General features: G+C 33.6%; 2 protein-coding genes across 2 annotated transcripts; both read left to right on the top strand.

The window, feature by feature from the left end:
• Positions 1-432: 432 nt before the first annotated feature.
• Positions 433-3,994, top strand: LOC112420223 (uncharacterized). Its single transcript, XM_024778958.1, has 2 exons — positions 433-3,071; positions 3,166-3,994. The coding sequence occupies exons 1-2, from the start codon at positions 433-435 to the stop codon at positions 3,992-3,994; spliced, it is 3,468 nt and encodes a 1,155-aa protein (XP_024634726.1).
• Positions 3,995-12,103: 8,109 nt separating this feature from the next.
• On the top strand, positions 12,104-15,185 carry LOC11414813 (SWI/SNF complex component SNF12 homolog). Its single transcript, XM_003602050.4, has 3 exons — positions 12,104-12,202; positions 12,721-14,282; positions 14,880-15,185. The coding sequence occupies exons 2-3, from the start codon at positions 12,742-12,744 to the stop codon at positions 14,947-14,949; spliced, it is 1,611 nt and encodes a 536-aa protein (XP_003602098.1). The 5' UTR covers positions 12,104-12,202; positions 12,721-12,741; the 3' UTR covers positions 14,950-15,185.
• Positions 15,186-21,696: the final 6,511 nt, after the last annotated feature.

The following is a 21,696-nucleotide window of genomic DNA, read 5'->3' as shown; positions in this document are numbered from 1 at the left end:
TGGAAAACAATTTATTAAAATAGTGTATTAAAAATCAGTTTTTTTTTTTAAATTAAAACTTTGTTAAAAAATCTAATTTTTTTTAATAAATTAAAATATGTTTGATTTCCGTGTCTAAAATGTTATAATTATTATTTTTATAAAATAAAACAATATAATATAATAATGGATATTGTTTAAAAAGGAGGGACTCAAAAATAGTATAGTACAAGAAAGTTGTTTATCGATGAAAATTAAAACTATGTTACAATTATTTACTAATTAATTATTATATGTTTAATTTGCGAGATAAAAATTTAATTTGTTTGCGCGTAAACTTATATTTTATTGTTTGAGCGGGATTTTTTTTCCGCATAATGTTAGTTATCTCCGTTGAGTAATAATTTATTTTTGACGTGGAATACGTCAATGAAGTTGCGGAACGTGTAGAAGATGGAGTATTATGAATATTATCGTCGTTGGATGTACGATAGGACGTTTCCGGGAAGAACTGGACTAAAACCGCAATTTGTCGAAGGAGTTGACGGATTTATTTCATGGGCATGGGAGCAAGAAATCTGTAGAGATGAGGGAGGAATTAGATGTCCGTGTCTAAAATGTAGGTGCAGACATATAATTACCGATCCTGGAGATGTGAAGAAACACCTAAAAAAAGTTGGTTTTATGCCTAATTATTGGGTTTGGACATATAATGGTGAAATGTTTCAGAATTTTGGGGCAGGGGTCAATGCACAAGCTTCTACTAGCCATGGTGGAACAAATGTGGAAACAAATGTGGAATACAATGAAGATGTCAACACAGATCAATTCAACATGATGGATGATATGGTTGCGGACGCTTTAGGGGTGGAATTGTCTTACGGTGAAGATGTTGAAGATGATGAAGAGGAACAACCCCCGAATGAGAAGGCGCAAAGATTTTACCGATTGTTGAGTGAAAGTAATACACCTTTGTATGAAGGGTCTTCGCACTCTAAGCTATCTATGTGTGTGTGGCTTTTATCTCATAAGTCGAACTATCTTAATCCTGATGATGGTATGGATGATATTACGAAGATGTTGAAGGCCGTTACTCCGTTCAAAGATAATCTGCCAATGAATTATCATGCTGCGAAGAGGTTGGTGATGAAGTTGGGATTATCAGTTAAAAAGATTGATTGTTGTAGAAATGGATGCATGTTGTTCTATGACAATGAGTTTGGGATAAATGATGGACCATTGGAGGAATGTAAATTTTGTCAAAGCCCGAGGTACGGTATTAGCAAGCAGAAACGAGTTGCGGTTAAGTCAATGTTTTACTTGCCGATAATACCAAGATTACAAAGACTATTTGCATCGATGAAAACTGCTAGTCAAATGACGTGGCATCATTCAAATGGAATTTCCGGAGTGATGCGACATCCTTCTGACGGTGAAGCGTGGAAACACTTTGATCGAGTACATCCTGATTTTGCAGCAGATCCACGGAATGTGAGACTTGGATTATGCTCTGACGGTTTTCAGCCATATGTCCAATCCTCGGCAAAACCATATTCTTGTTGGCCAATCATTGTAACCCCGTATAATCTCCCTCCTGAAATGTGCATGACAAAACCATACTTGTTTTTGAGTTGTATTGTACCAGGACCAGATAACCCTAAAGCAGGCATAGACGTGTTTCTACAACCGTTAATTGATGATTTGAAGAGGTTGTGGGTTGGAGAATTGACATATGATATTTCTAGAAAACAAAATTTCAAGTTGAGAGCAGCTTTGATGTGGACAATTAATGATTTTCCCGCTTATGGCATGTTGTCCGGTTGGAGTACTCATGGTAGATTTGCATGTCCACATTGTATGGAAAATACAAAGGCATTTACTTTGGAAAGTGGAGGGAAGAGTTCGTGGTTTGACTGTCATCGTCCGTTCTTGCCTCATAATCACCCGTTTAGAAGACTTAAGAATGGTTTCAAGAAGGATGAGAGAGTTTTTGTTGGTCCTCCACCTAAGATTACATCAGAAGAAGTGTGGACAAGAGTTTGTGATTATCCAAAAGTCACTGATTATGGTCGAGCTGTCCCAATACCAAGATACGGAGTAGACCACCACTGGACTAAAAGGAGTATATTTTGGGACCTCCCATATTGGAAAGATAACTTGCTCAGACATAATCTTGATGTAATGCACATTGAGAAGAATGTCTTTGACAACATATTTAACACAGTGATGGATGTCAAAGGCAAAACAAAAGACAATGAGAAGGCTAGAAAAGACTTACAAATATATTGCAAGAGAAAGGATTTGGAGTTGAAACCTCAACCGAATGGGAAATTGTTGAAACCGAAAGCCAACTACAACCTATCTGCCCAAGAAGCGAAATTAGTGTGTCAATGGTTGAAGGATTTGAGAATGCCCGATGGATATTCTTCTAACATAGGCAGGTGTGCCGATGTCAACACGGGAAGGTTGCATGGGATGAAAAGTCATGACTCTCACATTTTCATGGAGAACTTTATCCCAATTGCATTTAGTTCATTGCCCAAACATGTGCTAGATCCACTTATTGAGATTAGTCAATTTTTTAAAAATTTGTGCGCTTCAACCTTGAGAGTTGATGAACTTGAGAAAATGGAGAAGAATATGCCAATCATTATCTGTCAGTTGGAGCAAATTTTTCCACCAGGTTTCTTTGACTCTATGGAACATCTTCCTGTGCATCTGGCATATGAAGCTATACTTGGCGGACCTGTTCAATATAGGTGGATGTACCCTTTTGAAAGATTCATGGGTGACTCAAAACGAGCAGTTAAAAATCTGGCCAAAGTGGAAGGATCAATTGTTGCTATTTACACCGCCAAGGAAACCACATACTTTATCGGCCATTATTTCGTTGATCGTCTACTTACTCCATCAAATACAAGAAATGAAGTTCAGGTTAACGATTTACGGGATCCATCAACCTTATCCGTATTCAATCTTGATGGTCGACACGCGGGCAAGGTGCTTCAATATTGGATGGTAGATCAGAAAGAGATGCGGTCTGCTCATGTTCATGTTTTGATTAATTGTGCGGAAGTTAAACCATACCTTGAGTAAGTAAATCTATTCCTACCCATTTTTACTAGTTCATACAACAATAAGTTTTAACGCGGTTAACAACTTCGTATTGAATTTATTGTTTTTTAGGGAATTTATTGCTTTTTATGCGGAGTTTGGTGAAGGATCGACAGTTGGTTCGATACATGAATATTTTCCAGCTTGGTTTAAACAAAGAGTGTATAATGCCGAGCCAACTGATGAAGTCATCCGTTTACGGCAATTATCTCAGGGTCCTTTACAATGTGCCAATGAATTTCACACCTACTTCGTGAATGGATATAAATTTCATACCCACTCTTGGACGGAAGGCAAAAAGACTATTAATAGTGGTGTTTATGTAAAAGGAGTTACAGATGGAGGTGAAGATGATTTCTATGGCGTGATCAAACACATTTATGAGCTTTCATATAATGACAATAAAGTGGTGTTGTTTTATTGTGACTGGTTTGATCCCTCGCCTAGATGGACTAAAATTAATAAATTATGCAACACTGTTGACATTCGAGTCGACAAAAAATATAAAGAATATGACCCGTTTATCATGGCACATAATGTTAGGCAAGTGTACTATGTTCCTTATCCCCCAACTCTACCACGCAAACGGGGTTGGTCTGTTGCAATCAAAACAAAACCGAGGGGCCGCATCGAGACTGAAGAACGAAACGAAGAAGTTGCTTACCAAGCCGATGATATGACACATGTAAATGAGATAATTGAAGTAGATCAAGTTACAAGTTGGCAAGACTCTCAGGTTGAAGGGGATCAGGTTGATCCTTCTATTTTGGAGATGCGTAATGAAGTTGAAGATGAGAATGAAGACGTTGTTGATGATAATAATGAAGGGGACCACCAAGACAATCAAGTTGATGATGGTGATGTAGATGAATATAACTATGCATCTGATAACAACACTTGAAGTATATTGTTATCCACCCTTGTAATGATTGAATTTGAATTTATTGTAATCTTGAATACATTTGTGTTTGAATGAAGATATCGCTTGTTTAATGATGTATATATATTTGAGTCCTTTACAATATAACTTTTTTTGTTATTTAACAGATTCACAATGCCTCCGAAACAAAAAGAGAAAGGCAAGAGCAAGGACACCAGGAGGCGGTTCACAACACACATTGCGGATCCAGCCACACTTGCCACACTGACTCCCTTTCCCAGACCACCCTCTTCTTCTAGCCAAGGATCGACTGGGTCATCCCAAGCTAGTGCCTGTGCACCCGCTGGAGGGTCTGGTGTTGTTGCACCTGTTGGTTTTATCCTCCCTACAGGTTACCAGTTGCCTCCTCCACCATCATTACCTCATGGGCAGACCGGCTTTATGATCCCTCAACATCAACAACCCCCACCACCCCAACATCAACAACCCCCGCCCCAACCCCAACCCCAATCCCAACCCCAACAGGGTGCTGATGATGATGATGAGGAGATGGCAGATTATCCGCAAGATGAACAAGAGCGTTACATCATTGTGCCTAGCGGGAACTCGTAAGTCTTTATGTATTTTTGTTCAATATGTATATTGTTATAAATTTATGTAATGTTTAACTATATGAGTTTTCATTGTTTGTAGTTTCATGCCCTGCAAGCCAGCCGCCAGTGCCATTAGAGACATCATCCAGGGAAGGTATCATGGATTTTGGAAGACTTATGGTGATATCCCAGATGATGAAAAGGATGCATGGTTTGGTCTTTTTGAGGTAACATTAATACATATCATAATATATTTTAACTTATCTGCACATATGTTATAATTTACTAATTTCCTAAAATATGTTAACAAATATGCAGATGAAGTGTGCCTGGAACCCCAAGTACTATGCTCAGATAAGGAGGAACTTTCACATTAGAGCTTCTGCCCGCCTCTCCGACATGTTGCGACATGTCCGACTTCGTCACGAGACTGCTGGAAAGAGGCCCTACTGGATCGGGGAGCCACTTATGAGGCAGTTGGTGGACTATTGGGGGAGTCCAGAGTTTAAGACGAAATCAGAGAAGGCAAAGAAGAACAGAGCATCAGAGAAAGGGGGATGCATCCACACGGGAGGCTGCATAAGCACAGCAGAGCATGCCCGTCGACTGGTAATTAAAAATAATAACTCTGTTAATTAATTTTATAGAATGTATGTTTTTAAATATTTTGTGGTTAAATATAGTTTAATGTTTTACTAACTACTCAATAATTGTGTTTCTTGTCAATTAGGCAAAGAAGCTAGGTAGGGAGCCATACATAAATGAGCTCCACAAGAAGACCCACACATATCGATCAGGCCAGTATGTTGATGATCGCTCCAAGATATGCCAGGTAATTGTTACATAAGTGTATTTTAATTAATTTTATTAATTAGTGGTTATAATTTTATGTTAATGTTTATTTATCTTTAACTATTTTATTCTTATTTATTTTAGGAGGAGTATGATCGTCAGCTATCAGAGGCGCTCTCCCGTGGATGCTCTGTTGATGAAGCTCTCACACTTCGTGCATGGACGAAAGTTGCTGGTGAGAAGAAGAAGGGGCGATTGTACGGTGCAGGAAACTTAGCTGGAAACTACCGCAAGGGTGTTGCTACCACTCTAAAGTTGACCCTTAATGCTGGGGAGGGTTCTTCTCGGCAACCTGAGCTCACTCCAGAAATCCGGGATCTGATCACTAGGTTGACTCAAGAACAGCTTGCTGCCCATATGCAAACCCAACAGGAGCTGATCCATGAGGTGGTTAGGAAGCAACGAGAATTCCTAGACTCTCAGTTGGACACATTTAGGCAAGAGCAAGGCTGGAATATGAATGAGCAAGGTGGTGGGCAGCATAGTGGAAGCCGAGAGAGTGTGAGGGCTCCTCTAGTGTGTGATGATGATGCGGAAGACCCCTATGAAGTGTATGGTGAGGGCGAAGAGGATGATGATGTCGACGACCTCGAGATGGATGATTGATGCTTATGATGCTTGTTGTGTGTTTTCTTTACTATTATGTTATGGTTTGTATGATTTTGGGAGGTTTTCCATACTTCCTGGCACAATATTTATTTTCCTGCACGGTTTGTAATATTATTAAGTACACTTTCTATTTCATGCATTTTAATTAGACTTATTAGTGTTTGTGTGATTAAACTTTATTTATATGCATTTAATTGTGTTTTAAAAAAAATTAATTTTTTTAAATATATATTTTTTAATTAAAAAAAATCGATTTTTAAATTAATTTAAATATATTTTATTAATTAATTAAAAAAATTCGTTTTCATAAAATAATATTTTTTTAAAAAAAATAAGGACATTTGCCAGGGGTTAAACCCCTCGCATGTCCCTCGTTTTTTGCTGAAATCAGTTGTCACTTCGGTCAGAGCCGTCAGTCAAGCCGTCAGTCAGTCAGGGTCAGAGGTGCAGTCTGCAGACAAAAGTGACGGACCATGCCAGGGGTTCAGCCAGGGAGAAAGTGGCGCGATTTGCCAGGGGTTCAACCCCTCGTTTTTCTGCCAGGGGTGTAGCCCCTGGCAAAGTGTTTGCGATGAGCGCTTTTGCCAGGCCATCTGCCCCTCGTTTTTTCCCTCACAAATGTCCCGTTTGCCAGGGATTTTGTCCTTTTGACAGGGATTTTGCCCCTGGCAAAAGGCAATGTTCCTTGTAGTGATAAGAATTCTTCAAATTTAATCTATGTTGTTATAATATTTTTAAAATTAAAAATAAAATAATCATATGCATTAATTTATCATTATCTAAAAACCTACTCTTTTATAAAATTTGAAAAATTTCTCTATTTTTCCTCATATTTTGCACCCTTCAAAACCTTTCATTCCCTTTCAAACTTCCAAAGCCTTAGAAAAAAAATTACATGGATAAGTACATGTCTACGTGGTTGATATTTTATTATGACCATAAACGTGTGCACTTATGGGCATATCAATTAATTAATTGTTCAATTTACTACGCAACATACGAGTTTCTATTTTACAAAGCATATGGAAAAGTCATAATATTAAATTACGGGAGATCAATGTTGAATACGAGATTGACGTTTGTACGCACACTATTTGTTTTTTTCAAAAATGGTAGATTGCCTGTGCAAGTTGTTCGTCCGCGCGCAAACAACATTAAAACTCTGGAGATAGTTTGGATCATACCTCCTAATGAGAAATTAATCTGCAATTACGATGCATTTTTTCTCAACAGTAAGATGAATATTCAATCGTGTTTAAGTGACAACGAATGACATAATTTTTAGTTGAGTTCTAAGATGATGATGCAATTCTTATTTTAATTTTATTATTTCATGATTGTATTCATTAGTATTTGTCTAAATTTTTTGGTAGAGTTCACTAAAATGACTAATGTAGTGTGATTAACTAAGGTACCGTTTGATCAGATTTTTTTCCGGTCTAAAAGTTACTTTAAAACAAAGTTAAAATAAAGTTTTTAAGAAAAAAGCTAAAACTGTTTGGTTTCTTTATTTTTTTTAGTTATAAAGTTATTTTTAAGTTAAAAGTTGTTTGGCAAAATATTTTACGAAACTTTGAATAATTGTTTTTTCTTTTTCGATTGTACTGTATAGCAAATTTTGTTATAAAAATACCATATTTTTTGTGTCATTTAAAAAGATAAGAATTTATATTATATGATATTTTTTTTTTTAATAAGCTAAATTAGCACACCCAAATTGACACCAAAGAGAATCGAACCTGAGACCTAGAGGAGGAGCACACTCCCATAACTTATATTATATGATATTATATTTGTTAGACTGTTGGAGTCATTGAAAAAAATATGTTTAGTTTTTTTGAAAAGAAAAAAATAGGCATAGTTTTTTACAATATAAATGTGTAAAATAAGTATAATTTTTTTTAGGCATCTATACTTTTACTTTTAATTAAAATCAAAATTTTATAAAAATAATTATACACATTACACAACACTAAACAAATTATACGCATTATCGTAACAAAAAAACAGACATATAGACATAGAGTATTACTCTAAACGCTAATGTGTGTTTATATTTGTAAGGTTGAAGAAAGGGAATAAAAATATTTGGTAGGTTGTGATAATTGAACGATATTGAAATTAAATATATAAATGATAAAAAGATAATAAAATTAAATGGACCATCCTTAAAAAAAATTATATAGACCGGTTCAAAAAAATAAAATAAAATAAAATAGAAGAAAAAAACAAATTGAAATATAATATTAAAAAATAAAAGAAAAGATTGTCAGCGTGAGTTGAAGAGAGGTGCTTGTGAAATAAATTGCGGAGAAGTAGTTTTTTGAAGTAGCATTCAACAACTTTTGGTTAAAGCTCATTCAATTCAATATTATGCATTCTAGAACGAATATATGATATAACTGATACTTATAATTTTAAGAGTTAAATATGTTTTGGTCCCTATAAATATACCAATTTTTCATTTTAGTCTCTCTAAAAATTTCCTTCAACTTTTAGTCCCTATAAAATTTTCAATCTTTACTTTTGGTCTCTCGTTTAAAACTCATATGTAGAATTCATATTTTTAAATAAAATTTTGCAGAAAAATGTATAATATTATAAGCATCTCTCCCAAAAAAAATTATAATTTTTTACCAAAATATGAATTTTTATATTTTTGGCGGAAAAAATTCATATTTAATTCTTGTTTTGTTAAAAAAATTCTAATTTTTTTGGGGAGTGATTTTTACAATATTCCATAAATTTCTGCACAATTTCATTGAAAAATACAAAAATTTACTTTAAAATAGGGACAAAAAGTAATGATTGAAAATTTTATCGGGACTAAACATTGAAGGAAAATTTTGGAGGGATTAAAACAAAAAATTGAAATATTTATAGGGACCAAAAACATATTTAACCCTAGTTTTAATACCACCTCTAATGATACAAGTCAACATAACCCAACAAATATGACAAAAATGAGTTTTTTTTTTTTTTTAAATGTCCAAAACAAATCAGCAAGAATTGAAAGAAAACAATAGTATTTTTTGCAAGAATAAAAAAATGGAAATCTTGTTTTTACCAAGATTAAAAACAAAAGAAATAGGGTTAATGGTGCTTTACCCCCTGTAATATAGGTTATTTTTGGTTTTCCCCCTTGTAAATTTTTTTTTTTGGAATACCCCCTAATAGATCATAAAAAAACGAAAAAATTCTGAAAAAAAAATAAAGTCGTTTTTTTATGACCTATTAGGGAGGCATTCCAAAAAAAAAAAATTTTACAGGGGGTAAATAAATTTTTTTTTTTTGCAGGAGGAAACAAAAAATGACCTATATTACAGGGGGTAAAGCACCATTAACCCAAAAAAATATAATATGGGTCTATTTGATAAGGCCACCAAACGAGCTTATAAGCTCGTTTGATAAAAAAAGCTCTGTTTGGTAATGTCTTTTCACCACGAGCTTATAGCTTATTTCACAAGCTTATAAGCTATTTTTCAGACGCTATTCCAAATAGCGTTTGAACTTATAACTTATCATTTTTTCTTCCTATTGTACCCTTATTATTTTATCTAAAATCCATTTTTACCCTTTACCATTTATTATAATTTAAACTAGCATACAATCAGTAATAAATATGCCTCGTTAATGAATTTTTTTTTTAAATTGTTCACTGCTATCTAATTGCCTTTCATAAAAATTATTTGCCTTACGCCTTGTTTTTTTTTTCTTCCATATATAACTTCCGTTGTAGTTTTTAAAAAAAATAAAAATACACCTCTTTCAAAAAAAAAAAAATCAATATAATACACCTCCTAATATAACAATAATAATACATTAAAGCATAATTTTAAAACTCGGCTCGGTCATCGACTCAGAAGGGGTATTAGGTCGTCATTGAGTCATTGGTCGAACCACATGAAATAATTGGATGACTCGGTTATCATCCGGTCTTCATAATTTTTTTTATCTTTATATTAAATAAGATGACTCAGGCTATACAAAAAAAAATAACACTAATAAATGTTTGAAAAAATCACCAGATAAATTAAGATAATTTTTCAAATTTGTTCTTTAAATTTAAGTCCATCTACTTTGATGTTACTATATGATCAAACACATAAATTAATTCTTATATATATATATATATATATATATATATATATATATATATATATTATGAGTATAGTAAATTTGAAACACTTTAAAAAAAATAGAAACGTTTACTTATACAATATATTATGAAGTTAAAATAAAAAATAAAAAGAGAATACATTTTTCTTTTGTTTTTTTTAAGAAAGATAAAATACAAGTTATGCAAAAAAAAATGACAAAATACAAATTATGAAGAAAAAAAATGGCAAGATACAGGTTAAAATGTGAATATATAATCAATATGAATCAAAAAGTTATCACAACAAACAGCAGGAGCGCACTGGTTCTCATTGCCTTTGATAAGTTGGAGACAGCCTGATCTCCTGTTCGTTCCCATGTTGTGCCAGTTTTCAATGTAATGAACCGAATCAATTCGAATATAGTTCGGAGTTTGACTTGACAATGAACTCGTTGAATTTGATTTGTGAACCAAATGAGCTGAACTTGAGTTATATATAGTTCGACTCGTTTAGTTCATGAGTTGGCTCAATATATACACACACATTAAGTTTTTTTTTTTGGTTGAAGGAATATATACACATTAAGTTATACTCCCTCCGTCCCTATATGTAAACACCATTTGCCTCTAATGAAAGGGTGCTTATATATAGGGACGGAAGAAGTATATGTTATTTCTATGTTTATATTATTAATATTAAAACTTTGTGTTAATACAAGAAGCTTTATGAGTAGAGGAAGTGAGAAACCTTAAATGTGATATCTTATTAGTTTAAGCTTTGAAATAAGTTACTGAGTACAATCAATGAAGTCCCACATCGAAAGTTTTCACATACGAAGAAAGCAGACTCGTATAGAAAACAAAGCCTGAAACTGCCAAGTAAATGGGAATGGACATGTAGTGCTAAAATTAATAATTGTTGGTGCTATTATTATTATTCCATTCAAGTGGTTTTGAAACCAATTAATATAGCTAATTGTTGGTGCTATTATTATTCCATTCAAGTGGTTTTGAAACCAAATAATAATTGTTTATGGGATTTTTTTTTGCCCATTAAAATAATTATTGTCTCTGCAACTTTGTATACAGTTATATTTTTTGTGATTTTATCTATGAAATTGTTTGAATTTAATCGATTTCAATGGACTTGTCTTTAAAAAAAAAATTGTGGATCTAATTATTCTCTCTTTTTATTTTATTTTAAAATGACCTTAGAATTATTTGAATTGAGCTAATGAACCTATCAAGTCGAATCGAGCTGTTCGTGAACTTTAAACGAGCCGAATTCGAGCTAAAAAAAAGGTTCGTGTCGAACTCGAGTCGAGTTTGGAGCTGAACCATTTCTTATTGAGTCGAGTCGAGCTCAGACAAGTTCGGTTCGACTTGACTCATTTTCAACCCTATTTTTGATATATAAAATAATTGTTAATTAAAAAAAATCTGTAACCCGATCAGCTCATTAAACCGCCGGTTCACCGGTTTTATTCAAGTTTGTCCGGTTCATGCCGGTTCGCAACTATTTGATTGCATCACCGATACAATGTGTGAACCTCACCGGTTACCTCACCGGTTTACGGTCGGACCGATTCGACCGACCGATCCGATTTTCAAAACTATGCATTAAAGTACCTTGTTTAATTTTTCTATAAAGTATAAATATTTAAATGAACCTAAATATAAAATAAAATTTTAGTGAATAAAATTTAATTTATAACATAGATATAGTAGACTAATAAATTTAAATTACTTCCTTTTAAAAATAAATTAAATTAAATTATGAAATTTTATGTCATTTTACACTTCCTTTTAATTAAGAATACCTTTTATGTCATTTTATATTTATCAACTAGTAGAACTGCTATTTTTACCAAATACTTTAATTAACTTATCAGCTATCAACCATAAACTAGCTTATAAGTCATCGGCTATTTTTACCAAACAGCTGTGTCCCAAAAATATTTCAGCGTGTGTGAGAGTGTGTGGGGTATAAGGAATGTAAAACGAGGAGAAACACGAAACCGAAAGACACGCTCAGAGATTCGTTCAGCTTCTTCTAATTTCGATTTCTGTGAAACTGTAAGAATATCCATCCCTCTCTTTTCTTTATCTTCACCAATCTCTTCTCTTATTATAATCACAAAATAAATTCCTTAAATATTTTTTATCAAATTAAATTCACTTTTGGCGGGTTTCATTTTCATCTCGCACATGCATTGTAGCATTTTCAATATTAGGTTTTTTTCATTCTATAAACATTCTTAGGTTTTTTTGTTCTGTCACAAATGTTGTTCTTAATCTTATTTGATTCAGAGTGAAGACCCATTTTGGTCGTTCGCAATTTTTCATGCAGGTCAATTTAGTCCTTGACAAAAATAAACCCTAATAGTAATGACATTTTCATACCGATGACAAATTAGTCCCTTTGTTAGACTAATTTGTCCCCGTTATAAATAATGTCATTTTAGTTTTATTTTTGTCAGGGACTAAATTGACCCGTACGAAAATTGTGAAGGACCATTCTTTACTATACTTTAATTTAAGTTCATTTTTAGTGTGTTTGATTGTGAATTAATGAGATTAAGATTTTTGTTTAGATTATAGAAGGTGCAATAAGAATGAACAACAATCAAGCAAAAAATTTTGGTGCATCTGCATCATCATCATCATTGTTTGGTCCTTTTGGAATATCACCACAGTCTCAACAACAACAATGGAACCATCTTGTCTCTAGATCACACCCTCAAACCCAATTCCATGGTCAATTTCAGTTTTCAGAACCACAATTACATCCTCAGGGTTTTGCACAAGCTCACTATGCACAGTTGCAGTCTCAGGCAGCACTTGCTTCTTTACAATCATCACAAACTCAACCTGTTACTCCATTGCATAATGCCAATACCAATACTAATGTTGTATCGACTCCGGCTACCGGTGGCTCCAAGCGAGCAGGAACTCAAAGGAACTTGTTGCGGACTCCAGGTTCGTCTGGTGCGAACCAAAATGTGCCGGATAAGACAATGGAATTGACTCCTGCTTCTCGGCGAAGGATGAGAGAGTTACCGGAGAAGCAGATGTTGGAGAAAGTGGCTACGATTCTGCCTGAGTCTGCTCTTTATACTCAATTGCTTGATTTTGAGGCTCAGATGGATGCTGCATTGGCTAAGAGAAAGCTTGGTATGCAGGAGGCTATTAGAAGTCCCCCCCATGTTCAGAAAACTCTGAGAGTTTATGTGTTTAATACGTTCTCGAAGCACACAAAAACTGACTCTGAGGAGGATAAAACTGTTGAGGAATCTTCTTGGTCTTTGAAGATAATTGGAAGGGTATTGGAAGATGGGAACGATCTTTTGTCTGGAATTTTGCAGAGATCAAGTCCTTCTGACACAAAGTTTTCTGATTTTTTCAAGAAAATTACTATATGCTTGGATCAGAACCTTTATCCTGAAAATCACATTATTGTGTGGGATAGTGCTCATTCGCCTAAACAACAGGATGGCTTTGAGGTTAAGAGAAAAGGAGACAAAGAATTCACTGCAGTTATCAAATTAGATTTGAAATATTCACCTGAGAAGTTCATGGTCTCAGCACCATTGTCTAGACTCTTAGGGGTTGAGGTCGAGACTCGCCCGAGAATAATAGCTGCTCTTTGGCATTATGTGAAGTCCAGGAAGCTACAATGTGCCGATGAACCTTCATTCTTCATCTGTGATCCTTACCTCCAAAGGGTTTTCGGGGAAGAGAAGATGGGATTCACCACGGCTGCTCAGAAGTTGTTAGAGCATTTGTCACAACCAAAGCCTATATATTTGGAGCATAACATCAAGCTTTCTGGAGACTGCCCATCTGGAACTGCATGCTACGATGTACAGGTTGACATGCCTATTCCAATGCAGAAAGAAATGTCTGCATTCTTGGCTAGCAACAGCATTGAGAGTAACAAAGAGATTGAAACTCAAGATGAGATGATTTCCGCTAACCTAAAGAAGATCCAAGAGCATCGTAGAAGACGTGCTTTCTTTCTTAGCTTTAGTCAGTCTCCAGCAGAGTTTATCAATGCTACAATTGCTTCTCAGAGCAAGGGTCCAAAACTTGTTGCTGGGGATGCCGGCCGTAATTCTGAAAAGGAGCAGTGTCCTGAATTTTATAATCAACCATGGTAAGATTTATGTCGATGCTTTACCTTTTTTCTTTTTGTTTAGCGGCATGTGTGCTTAATAACTTCTTGTTTGGTTGTGACCTGAATGTTATTTATTTGGTAAACTTGGGGGTTGAAGTCTTGAATATATTGGCATCCTATGAATCATATTCATCAAATAAGAAGCAGCACCTATGCTGGACACTTATGCAACTATGCACAATATCACATTTCATAAAAAAAGCTTTGCTCTCAGATTTTTATTTGTCAGTGTCAATACTTAAGTAGCGACTATTAGGAAATTATAATACAACATGGTAGGCATCTACCGAGTTCTGTTTTCACTCTGAAATGATGCATAAATTATTTCTGAAACTGTAAGTGTTGAATCTGACGTGGTTGCATGAGATTGAATTACCAGTTGTGAATCTCCCAATATCTTGACATTTCTTGCCCCTATTCCTTGTGACATTGTATAGTTAGAAAATGGATGTCTTGTAAGTTGTATGGATGTATCTTTTTTCCCACTCCTTATTTGATATAACATAGGGCCAAAGATATACTAAAGTGATTTTATATTCTTTACCTTATTTGTGTTATTATTTGTAACATTTTCAGGGTTGAGGATGCTGTCATTCGGTACTTGAACCGCAAAGGTGCTGGAAGAGATGCTCGTGAGGGCAACTAAGAGAGACTTGTAGATTTCTATCTTTTCTATCTTTTCCCCCTGTAATATTGGTTAGGAAGAAAGGTTATTTGGATACACAACCCGAAGAATAGAAAAAGGAACAAAAGTTAAAAGTAGGAACAAAGAAAATTTTGAGTGGAAATCAAGGTGGCTGATTCACCATGATGGTTTAGCAATTGGTTATATAATTGAACATTGTACAAAGTTTCTCAAAATGCACATTCATGAATTTTGGTTGCCCTTGGCTCATCAACAATTCATTTCTTAAGATGAATTTTGATTATTTTTAAACGAGAACTAAATTATATGGGGATAGGAATGTCAACGGGGCGGGAGACCCCAGTACTCTTCAGCTCCCCGTCCTTGCCATCCAAAATGCTCCCCAACTCCGTTCCCATTCCTCGCCTCTGGGAGTATTCTCCCCCTTCCCCATTCCCGCACATCCCCACTTACGAGCACAAATCGACATTCCTATATGCAGAGATCAACCCAACAAGTGTTGCATTGTTTAAAAGTGAGCACCCACCAGGAATACTCTAATGTTTCCTCTAATGTTAATGAATACCCACATGTAGGGTATGAACATAGTTGGCAAGCTAATCCATTATTTCATTAGATTCCATACTTAAACTTCCCAATCTCTTGCCCACCAAGCCTGCCAATTTTGGACCATACTTGAGTAGGGATGAAAATCTACACACTTTTGTCCCTAGGTGCACCCGCTCCTAAAAATCACACTGAACACAAATCTTTCAAAAAATCCTGTTGGCACACAGTCTGTAAAGCAAAACTAAAATGATAGAGCTGGATGGAATAAAATATTAACGAATTTCTACTCCCAACATTTTATATAGGTGATATATTTTGGTCTTAAAGTTTTTTGTGTTGTTGTATAAACTCGGTTTCACAACCTTTGTGTTGAGTAGGATCACATAGAAGACAAAATTATTTCTCAATAATGTTTTATCTAATAGCTTCATTTGATATCAATGTAATTAGTTTTTTTCATCAAAACTGAAAATTGTTTTTCAATTTGAAAAAGAATGGTAGTATTAAATACGAATTATGCCCAAAATATTACTCTAACTCCTTCTATAGCCCTCCAGGACCACAGAAAAGTAACAATAATAGACTTCTTTTTGTAGTGTACGCATGCATCTAAAAGCATGAATACTTCACGATGCTGATTATTGCAGGGGTTTTACTATTATTATTATTTTTTAGATAGATAAAATGTCAATAACCATTAGAAACTTACACACACAAGTGGAAGAGTTTGGTTCGATCCCCCAATAACATCTGTTTAGATTGGTTTGTTCCAGTTTATCCACTGATATAAAGCATTTGTATGGCTTAAAAAATGGAGTAGCCGAACTTTTCTCTCTATGGCTCAAGGACACTTCCTCACTCGTGGTTATACAGTGTTTAATGTTTCTCTACCTCACAAGCCACATTTCATCAAAGAGACATCACTGCAATAACATCAATACCGAGAAAATGAAAGATAACAGCAGCATTAACACATTACATTGCAATAACATCAATACCAGGAAAAAAAATGAGAAATCAAACACTAACATAATGCAAATCAAACACCTAAAATTTACGTATAAAATGAGAAATGATATTTGTATAATCATTGAGATTACTTTCTTTCTCATATTTATATTGTTCTTACTCTTTCTCTCGTTCTATTGTTTTTGACTAATAAAAAAAGTAAAAAAAGTGTTGTTTAAAAAACTAAACGGTTTCTACAAATATCACCTTACCTTACCAAGTTAATATCAACATCAATAAATAAGCAAAAAAAAAAAAAAAAAGAAGAAGAAGAAGAGAAAATAAAGAAATAATATTGACTCATTTTATTTTAGAACTACATATTACAAACTCGTTTAATTTGTTGAAAATCAATCCATTCTTTTATGGAAAAAGATACATAGACCACCATTTGTGTACACACTTTGTACCGATGTGGCAGGGGTAGATTGTGGTAATTTTATATGCTAGGGGTAGTTTGGTAGTTTTACTCACAACCACACAATTCTCTTCCTCCTCTCTGTGTTCTAACCCTTTGCGTCCTGTTCTGTCGTAGTGAGTTTTGATGACGGCGAAAACAACGGTTGTGGTTAGCTCGGCGACGGGACTGGTGGAGATTGTGAGATATGAAGGTAAAACGGCGGTGGTGGGGTGAGATCTGAGGTTAAAGACGGTGGCGGCGTTATTATGAGGTGTTGTGAACGGCGATAGGGAGGAGAAAAAGGATGAAGGAGTTGAGAACGGCGGTGGTGATTTGGGTCCGTTTTATTTTTCCGACACGGTTGCGGTTTTGAGGGTGAGGATGGTGGTTGTATTGGGTTATGGGTTCTCTTTGCAGGGTCGCCGTTTCTGGGTGCGTTTTAAGGGTAACGATGGCGGTGACGTTTGTGGTGACGACGGCAGTGGCGAGTGAGTGTGGGCGGAGGTGGTGGTCGGTGGAGGAGAGGATGGAGGAAGAGAAAGGACTGTTTTTTTTTTTAAAAAAAAAAAAAAAATCACACAGTAAAATGAGGCCACGTGTCGCATTTTGGTGTGTGTGGAGGTTAATGTGTGTATGCCAAGTATGGGTGTACACCTAAGAGCTCTTCTTTTATTCTTTAAAACTCTTGACTAAATGATTTAAATGTTAAGTTAAGTAGACCCGTAAAATTTAGTGGTTTGGGTTAACCTCTACAAACGTATCAAATTCCACCTTCAACCATGGTTCAGGTTGATTTCATCATAACATTTTTAGTAGGATCCACGATGATTTTCGGGTCACATTTGAATTATATGTTTTTGAGAAAGAAAATCTAACTGGACGCACATGATTTTAATCTCTTTCACATTTCTTCAGTGGTGGCCTTGTAAATAAACATAGTTTGGATAGACGACCACCCCACATAGATCAATTTCACACTTAAAGCATTAATTTTGGTAGTAATGTCTATAAATAGATATTGGTTACGAGTTTAAAATTAGAGTAACACAACATCTTAACTAAAGATAAAATTAAATTAAATGTATTTCGGTTCATTTTGAATTACTTATTATGTGTTATGGTCCTGGATCGATCTTTAGAGATCTAAACTATAATTGTAAAAAATTCTATTAATATCGTAAAGACAAGGTAAAATAATTAATTTTATGCAAAATATAACATATACTATAGTGATTTTTTTTCCGCGCAACTGCATAGATTAATCCCTCAAGTTTTAAACGATGTTATTCGAACCCAAAACCTTATAAGAGATTCGTGGCATCTCATCTAAATGCTTTTGGGTATAATGTTTTTAAATTAATATTGCATAATGATTCTTTTCTCAAAGAGTATCACAGAATGATAATGATTAGTTTATGTTTAAAATATTTGTAATAGTAAAAAAGATTAAATTAATATGTATTATCAAAACAGTGAAAAAAAAAAGTAAATTTATGCAATATATCATACTAATAAAAAATATATTACAATTACAATTTATGTATGCAGTTTGTTTTTAAGAAGGGATTATGAAATCATGTTCACATAAGTGTTTTTTATTTTTTTATTTTTACCCATGTGTGCAAAAAGAATAAATAAATGAAAAGAATAAAATACAAAAGAATATATAACAAATGAGAGACCAAAAAGTAATTAATTGATGATGTTCCTTGTTTGAGTTCAAAGTGATAACTAATGAAATTTATACTTTGTCCATAAAACAATGGAACCTTGTAAAAATTAATGCGATTACCGAAAACAAGATTAGTAATTTGATAGAAAATAGATAACACATAAATAAAATAGGAGTTAGAATTTACACTCTGTATTTCTATATTCATTGTCACATGACATGTATGTCTGAGATGACTCATATTTAATACATGAATAATGAAGAAGATGCATTGGTGATGTGTTGTATGTAGTTGGCTGTGTTCTCGATAATTAACATACATGACTCTAAGAGTCATATCTAACACACGAGGATGAAGGAAAATAAATAGTATAAGATTTATATAATATTCCAAATATTGATTATTTAAATAAAAATTAATATGAGAAAAAATATTAAATGTGTTTTTATCATTTTAGTTATATTTAATAACACTTAAATATCTAAATTAAAAGTAAGTTTAAAATAAAATTTAAATAAATTATCGATAAGGAGCATCCAAGTTTTGCCTCAAATTTTAACAATACTTGATAATGATAGGTTTTACTTATCCCTCAATTGAATTTTAGATTGAATTTTTAATGCTCGACTCCATTTGAAAACATGTAATTTGTGAAATTGGAGGGGGGGGGGGGGGGTTGGGGGGGTTAAGAGGGGATAATCGAGACATTGTGGTTTTAGTTGTTGAGCTACATAACGCGAAGGAAGACAAATTGATATAGTTTTCTTTAACAATATCATCTCCTTATCGTAGCTACATACAATGCCAAGGACTCCATGGTAGCTTACACCAAAAACTATGACAATGGCGAGATACATAATTGCACATTTAAAAAGGGAACATGTCAAATCACATGTATTAAGCATAACTGGTTCCCTTCAATTCCAAAATTCATATTTCTTATAAAGTGATGTTAATCCCGGACATACCATGAATAATGTCAAATTGTTTCTAGCTGAGGTTCACGGTTAAGGTGGGATAATAGGAACCACACACCATTACCAAAGGCGAGTCCAACTAGAAAGACAATTTTGCAACATTCATCAAATAAAATTATAAATGACAGGTGAAGGTATTAGAAAACACACGAAATGAGATTTGAAATGTGTTCATCTGTTTAAAATCTGTGTAGAGATGACACCGACTATCTCAAACAAAGGATATTTTGTATTAATTGATTTTATAGGTGAAATCCATCAACAAAATATAAAGTATTAAACAATTTAAAAAATTCGGGGTGTGCCAAGAAATATCTTTAGGACCCACCCATAATTGTAAATTTTTAAATATATATGCAATTATACAAACATTTCAACAAATGTTGTATTTTTTACCTCGAAGCCTTAATTGACTTTTTATATCTTTCAAAGTCACCAAAATATTTATTGGCTGCACCATAATCCTTGTCATACGAGCAATAAGCTCATTCAACACGAACTTGATTTTTTAACTTTGACTTCATCTAATCTAATGGTTGTGTACTCCAAACACAACATTAGTTTACATTCTTGATTTAAAAAAGGGTAATGGTGCTTTACCCTCTGTAATATATGTCATTTTTGGTTTTCCCCCCTGTAAATTTGTTTTTTTTGGAATACCCCCTAATAGGTCATAAAAAAACGACTTTATTTATTTTTTTTCAGAATTTTTTCGTTTTTTTATGACCTATTAGGGGGTATTCCAAAAAAAAAATATTTTACAGGGGGGAAAACAAAAAATGACCTATATTACAGGGGGGTAAAGCACCATTAACCAGGGGCGGAGCCACCTCATAGTGAGGGTGTGCACCTGCACCCCCTGAAATGTTAAAATTTCAACCAATTATCTTTATTTTTTTGCTTCTGCACACCCTCAAATATTTATTTTGCACCATCTGATTTTTCAACCAATTATTTTGCACCCAAAGATTTTTCTGTAGCCCAAGCCCAATGATTGCAACAGATGGGTTGCACATCTCACACCACACAACTATTTTTTCAGCTTTCTTTGGTCAACTTTCATTACCTTTTCCCCATTTTTCCTAATTGTATTATTACTTGAGTTAAAAAAAAAAACATGTGGATCATGTGTATTAACTAAGTTTACAGCTTAATTCGCTGCACAAATAAAAGGTTACAGTTTAATGTAACTTTCGCAAATTACATAGTATATAATAATATTCAATAAAATAATTTTGTCAAAATAAAATTCTTGATGAATCATTTTCTTTATTTCATTTTTTTCTATACCTGTTCTACAATACTTGATGAATAAATTTTTTATGAAATTAGTTGAATTTTGATTAAAATTATATGTATAAATGTTTGTGATTTTAAATTTTGACAAATTCTTATCTTTTCAAATTACATGGCAAAATGCCGAAATTGTTAGGTCGGATGTCATGACCGGGGTTCGAACCCCGGTACCTCCACTTGTGTGTGTGAGTTTATAATGGTTTTGCCATTTCGTCAATCTATAAAAAAAAAAGAATATAAAATTATCTCTTTTTTAATGACAAAAACAACATAACATTATAGAAATATTTATTTAATGTTATAATTAAAATAATAAATCATCTAACCTAAAATCTCCTATTTTCTTTAGACATTGTTATAGATAATATTGCTCATATTGGAGTGAGGTTGTTAATATTTTAATGGGATTTAACTATTTTTTAATTAATAATTTAAGTAATATTATATATATATTAAAAAAAAAAAAACAGGTAAATGAAATACTTCCGATGAAGGGTAAAATTGAAAAGAGAACAAGTCAACCTAAATTCATGTACTTTCTTTATATATAGTATAGATACATAAATATGATTATTAGTGAAGTTAAAAAGTCTGCACCACCTGATCTAGGGTCCTGGATCCGCCACTGCCATTAACCCTTAAAAAAATGACCGTGCAACCTAAATGGACATTTACATTTTAATGACATCGTGTCTTCTCATTTTAAGTTCGTTTTGGTTCCTTTATAAAAATGATTTTCTTTGTTCATAACCATTATCAGATATGTCTATAATTATAATAAATACTACATTCGTTGCTTCATAACGAGGCATTTTCATTTTTTTTATAATCAAAAGGAAGATTA

The sequence above is a fragment of the Medicago truncatula genome, chromosome 3 (genome assembly GCF_003473485.1).
Source record: "Medicago truncatula cultivar Jemalong A17 chromosome 3, MtrunA17r5.0-ANR, whole genome shotgun sequence".
NCBI lineage: Eukaryota > Viridiplantae > Streptophyta > Magnoliopsida > Fabales > Fabaceae > Medicago > Medicago truncatula.
Note: the sequence above shows the minus strand (reverse complement) of the source record. Positions and strands in the feature narration are given on the sequence as shown.